At 36.4% G+C, this 6,110-nt stretch overlaps 1 protein-coding gene across 1 annotated transcript in view; it reads right to left on the bottom strand.

Annotated features, from left to right (window-relative positions):
* Window positions 1-695: 695 nt before the first annotated feature.
* The window catches only part of PRKG2 (protein kinase cGMP-dependent 2), a 128,453-nt gene continuing 123,038 nt past the window's right edge, over window positions 696-6,110 (bottom strand). Inside the window, exons 17-19 of the mRNA XM_043971072.1 lie at window positions 5,941-6,003; window positions 4,529-4,595; window positions 696-2,927 (exon numbers count right to left, since the gene is read on the bottom strand). Coding sequence (XP_043827007.1) covers window positions 2,832-2,927; window positions 4,529-4,595; window positions 5,941-6,003 — 226 coding nt within the window. The 3' untranslated portion in view covers window positions 696-2,831. The remainder of the gene's footprint in view (window positions 2,928-4,528; window positions 4,596-5,940; window positions 6,004-6,110) is intronic.

Genomic DNA, 6,110 nt, shown 5'->3' with positions numbered 1-6,110 from the left:
CACATCTCAAAACTTTCTCTAAGAGTTATGAACTGCAAGTGGTGTCACTTGGCCCCTCTAGAAGAATGACAGGATTTAAATCTGGAAGAGACCAAAAAAAAAAAAAAGGTTAGTCATTTGGGGGGAGTTAAATTTGTGTCAATTCTGACAGGTGACTGTGTGGACTATATAGATACCTTAAACTCTCCTTTCATCTAATGTTCTATACCCTGGAAAAAAATGATGATAGTGCACAGCCTCTAGAAAACAAGTTTAGCTTTGAAAAACAAGAAGAAAGAGGAAAGAAAAGCAACAAGAAAACTAACCATAAAAAGGAAGGGAATAAACATTTCTATAATGTCTACTATGTGCCAGGCACTGTGAGCAATTTTTTACAATTTCTTTTGATCTTCACAACAACCCTGGCAGGTAGGTGCTACTATTATCCCCATTATACAATTAAGGAAACTGAGGTGAACAGAGGTTAAGTGTGCTCAAGGTCACAGAGCTAGCATCTGAGGCCAGATTTGAACTCAGGCCTTCCTGACTCCATGCCTGACACTCTATCCACTGTACCACCAGCTGCATCTGCTCTAACACAATAATACCCCCCCCAAAATTACTCAGGTAATGGTGGATAATCACAGGCATGGCAAACTTGCTGTTTTGTTTTGTTTTTAATTTAAGATTACTCATGTTCTATAAGAATTACAGCTATGAAAATTCTATAAGGAAAATGTAGCTATTAGGACTGTAAAGATACATTTAATACATTGACTATTTGTAGCTTCTCAATTTAAATATGTAATTTAAATATATGTATACATACATATATATTTACATACAAGAAAATTACAGTATATACAAACCAAGTGGGAAAAGAAAAGCATTTTAAAAGACCTTAGAAGTTCTTCGATATCTCCATCCTATTAAAAATGGTACTACTATGTACAGTACACAATTTTATAAAATGAATTCCATAAGCAAAATGTTTTCTTTGGTTTAGCAAAATCATCCCAAATGGGAAAACTCATCTTGTTAGTATTCTAGTTAAGCAGGCCTGAACTGGGACTCTCTTGCGTCAGCTGACTATTGCCAGGGGAAGGGATAGAAGAATACAGCTGATCTTCTTTACTCTGGAATTGGCACTTGGAACAACTCTGTGAACATGTAACATCACTGCAGGAGTGAGCCTAAAGGTCATTTCACAGTGCAAAGTAAGACTAAGTAGTGTTACCAAAGTGGGAAAGATGCATCTCCATTCTCACTTATGGTTCTCCCCACTGATGGGCATTGAATGGAATTCACGAACATGAATTTATGTGGTTCTAATATTGGTCTTCAATGATATCTACGATCCCACTGACCTTTCGTTGGGTAGGGGGAAGGGAATGGAATCCTTGTTGACTCATTTACTTAAAATTCTATTATTTTACCAAGCTCCTGTTTTATTTCCATATTTTAAAGCAATAAGAAAAAATACATTCATCCCTCAAAAGTCTTTATAAAGAATTATTGATTCATTAGTGATTGTAATAATCAACATTTGCATAATTGGTTGTCCTTTCAAATTAATTATAGTGATAATCTTTTCCTTTTATTTTCTAATGAGGACATCCATAGACATGACTAAAATATTTCAAAGCTCCAGAGTCAGTTTCTTGAGCGAGTGAAATTTATTTGTTTTGTTTTTTTGAAATGATGAATAAATGCCTTTTCTGTTTTGTTTCCATGTGCTTTTTACTTTAGGTAAGAGAAGAAATAGATTGAAGGACATAAAGCAGAGGGAGAAATAATAATAAGATGTAGTATTTCCCCATTGTCCAAGGGAAGGTGTTGCTTCCCTATACATTGCAACTCCCTTTTTAAGCAATTTTTTTGTTTGTTTCCAATAAGGATTGTTATCATGAAAGGATCAGGGCTAACCCCAGAATAATAGAAGCATCTTCTCCTTCAGGGGCTCATGTTATATCATGTCATACATTTAGAACTGTAACTTAAATGACCATCTGGTCATTATTCATTATGGATGAAAAAAGTGAGGTTAAGAGAAAATAGGTGACTTGCCCGAGGTCACATGGGTGGTAAGTAAAAAATAGAGGATTTGAACCCAGGTCCTTATATTCAAAAGTCATCACTCTTTCCACTGTCTCACTTTTATAACTACATTATGCTGAAGCTGGCACAAGTGGTATTTCACTAAAAGTAGAAAAGTCCACAATCTTCAAATATTCATGTTTCCCAGCATCTGTGTTTGACATATGTAATTAGTTGGAATTATCATTTCAGATTCTAGGGACTGAAGGCTTCCAGCAGAATTTTTATGCTACTGGCCTCTCTCTATCTGCTCCTAGCCAAACAATAGTTCCCAAGAGCTCTATGAGAGTCATTTCTAAAGAGGTGCAGGGATGGCTGTGGGGTGACGAGATGGCAGAGCTGTTTCCTCTTTTTCCTTGTTTCCTCCCCCTACAAGATGTCTTAGCTGCCTCTCAAACATGTTTTACTTTTGAAGAAATCTTAGGAAAGGACTATGGGAAGGCAAGTAGAAGGCAGAAGAAACTGTGCTTCTTCCCCATGCATGTTTTGGGGTAACCTTCAACATTTGAGAAAAATGAAGCATATTGTTGATCGATACCATGGATAGCAGCTTCTAGTTTAGATAATGGAATTCAACCCCCCATCCCAACAAACCCTGAACCCATGGGAGAGGATTCCTCTTTTGCTTCCAGGCTTGACAAAATACATCAACATGAAATGGCTTCATAGTGCTGGAGGGCATCAGGGTGGGTGACTGCTGCTTCCTTCTGTGCCTCTTCTGTGGTGTGGGAGAAGCAGAAAACTCTTCACTTCCTTCAGAAGTCCTTATCCCAACCGGACATTTCGTCTGGGGGTATTCCCTTCTCAGGGGGATAGCTGTCAAAGTAGCTGTGATCTATAGGTCCATCGAGCTGACAGGAAAACATTGAAAGCAAATGTAAACAATACCACAGTATCCCAGATGGGTGGTTCTTGAACAGTCAAAACAGTGATTTTATTCTACAATCACTCCTTTTTTTCTAATCGAAAAAGAGAATATTTCACAAGAGAATATTTGAATCATCAAGTCAAATCTAGATATCACAAATCTTATAACAGAATTCTTCCGACCAGATGTGTGATTTCACTGGGGTAAAGAGCCTAAGGTGCCAGAACTCCTAGCAGTGCAAACTGATCCCTGGTGTCAGATGGCTGCCCAGGCACAGGGAGGAGAAAGAGGCACAGAAACAGCAGTTCTTGTGGACTATATCATTATTAGGCTCCCTCTTTTTATAATCAATATCACAAGTTGTTTCATATACTGCAGTTCCAAAGGGTCTTTTGTTATTATGGGGAAGAGATGAAATGCTAAAAACAAGCCTATTTGAACACATCCCTTCTATACTCCTCACCCCACAATGACCAAAAGAGGGTCAAAAAGTGTTCAACAAACTAGGTGCCCAAGGAACGTTTTTTCCTCTTTTTGAGCAAGATTTTAAAACAACAGATCCTGACACTATTTCCAGAACATACATTAGGACTTCTAGTCCAGGTTAAATGTCTCAGAGCTTTTTCCATCTCATGAAGGATTCCATGGATTCTTGACCTAGGATCCATGATTTGGGGGGGGGGGGCAATGAGGGTTAAGTGACTTGCCCAGGGTCACACAGCTAGTAAGTGTCAAGTGTCTGAGACTGGATTTGAACTCAGGTCCTCCTAAATCCAGGGTCAGTGCTTTATCCAATGTGCCACCTAACTGCCCCCTCTTTTTTAATTTTTTGATCCATGAATTCTTTAAAAAATATATTTTGGGAATTGTATTCCAATATAATTAGTTTCCTTTGTGATCATTTGAATGTTGTTGGATGCATTTAAAAATGTTATTTTGAGAAGGGGTCCCCAGGATTTTCCAGGCCACCAAAGGTGTCCACAACACAAAACAGTGAAGAATTCTACTTTTGAAACATTTTCCCAACTCTATTCTATGGAATCTTGCTGGTCCACGTGATGTGAAAAAGGGTTCTCTGAGAAAGTCTGGATGTAAGGGTTTTTTTTTCCCTCTAAAGTACTAAATATAAATTACGTATTTTAAAAAATTGTTATATGTAGTATTTGATTATGAAGACAAATTTGTGTTAATTTTCCTGTTTTACTCCCAGAGTTCTCCAATATCGACTTTACCCTAGATCTATCCTCACCCTCTTTTTTTTTTCATCCCCATAAGCCATGGATTAGCCTTTATCTATGGGTTCAATTGATGTGTTTCACACCAAAAGATGTTCTATGGCCAAATCAGTTTGGGAAATGTTACTGTAAAGACATATTTCAGCCTTCCCCCTCTCAGTACTCCTCTAATCAAAGTGGAATCCCCATCTTAGTGTTTAGGAATACAAGATCATCTTCATGGTTCCTTAAAGTAGAAAGACCATCTCTCACAGTCATTTATTCCCCCTCCACCATCTTTATTTTTTTAAAATCTATTTGACAATCTGTGAAAATGGTTCCTATGGAAACAACAGAGTGAATACAGTACCTCTCTTTTCAAGGGTGATGACAGGCTCCTTGCCTTCAGTCCCTCCCAGTTAAAGCCATTCAGCCACCTCAGAAAAAAATGGGAAAAGACGGGGGCGGGGGGGAGTTACTATTATGATAAATTCATCAGTAAAATATGAAATTGTTCCTTTAGCTCAGGTGATCTTTTCCCTATTTGAACATGACTGGTCCTAATTCAAAGTATTTTTTAAGTAGATGACCACTGGGCAATTATGAATAGATGAAATAGATCTAAAATGTCCCTTGGAAGAGCTATGGTCTTGGTTTGTTCTTAGAAGAACCTTAGTAAGTCCACTGACACCAAAAAGACAATTTTCCAACAGCAAACCAAGTTCTTACACACATTACTACAAAGTGATTCTCATCGAAAGCACTGGTTCTGCCCTTTGATATTCATTTTGAGTCACTTGCAAATAAATGAGTTACAGAAAAAGCAGTGTTAAGAAGATAAATGATGTCTCATTAAGTCAGAAGGGTTTAACTCTTTTTTCTTAATGTTTATAACTCCTTTAATAATAAAGAGTTTATTTTACATATTATAATTCTATTCAAATACTTATCAGTGATATAGGCAAAAAGCAAATTTTGAAAGTCATAGAATTCTAAGTAAAATGAAATCATTGCAACTGAATTAGAATCTAATTTAGAGTATGCATTTTATGTAAATTACCAAAGGTATAGGAGGCCAATCTGGGCACTATATCATTTGACTAAATCCATCACATATTCAGTTATGATACATTATTGCTTAAAGAAGGAATCAGTACTTTGAGGTTATACGGCATTCTTTTAAGACTTTGCTTTATGATATCCCCATCATAGGAATAATATGATGTTCTACATATATAACAATTCAAAGCTTTATGTGCTGAAGTATTAGGAGAAAATCTTAAAGTATACAAGCTATAATAGCAAAACCAATACAAAAAATACAATGTTTTAGCAGTTGATTTAGCTGACCTCCTTGACTACTGACATATTAAAAATTAGGGTTTCCAAATAAAAAAACAAATTAATTTTCCCATCAGAAGTCAATCCCTTCCTAGAACCTGAAGTTTTAAAAATCATAGAAAGGGATGAAGAGCTCATTATTTGGGGGCTTTAAGTGGTGCTTCCCACAACTTGCATCCAAAAGGAAGGTATACTAGCTATGAACTTATTTTCACTGAGATATAAAGGTCATAGATTCTGAAACTATTAGAGAAATTACTTTTAGCTTTATTATTACAATTGTGCCCCTCAATATGACAAAGAAAATGGTGGGTAATATCTGAAGGTATAAAACTCTAAAAACTAGAAAGATGCTTTTGATCAATAAGGAAAGCCATAAGAAAACCCAACAAATTTTACTATTTATTTGTTTTCCTAGGCAAAGAGAAATGACCAAGGTACCTGTGCCTCTTAATGTCATTGATTCCATTCTTCAAGTTTCCCAGCCTTTCTGTGGGGTTTTGCCTTTAAAGAAAAAGACTTTGTAAGAGTTTATAACAAGTGCTTCAGTAAAGGAATAATGTCAATTTTCCTCCTTTCACTTATATAAGTAAATTGGTGGGCCTTTATAG

The sequence above is a fragment of the Dromiciops gliroides genome, chromosome 6 (genome assembly GCF_019393635.1).
Source record: "Dromiciops gliroides isolate mDroGli1 chromosome 6, mDroGli1.pri, whole genome shotgun sequence".
In the NCBI taxonomy this organism is placed as follows: domain Eukaryota; kingdom Metazoa; phylum Chordata; class Mammalia; order Microbiotheria; family Microbiotheriidae; genus Dromiciops; species Dromiciops gliroides.
Note: the sequence above shows the minus strand (reverse complement) of the source record. Positions and strands in the feature narration are given on the sequence as shown.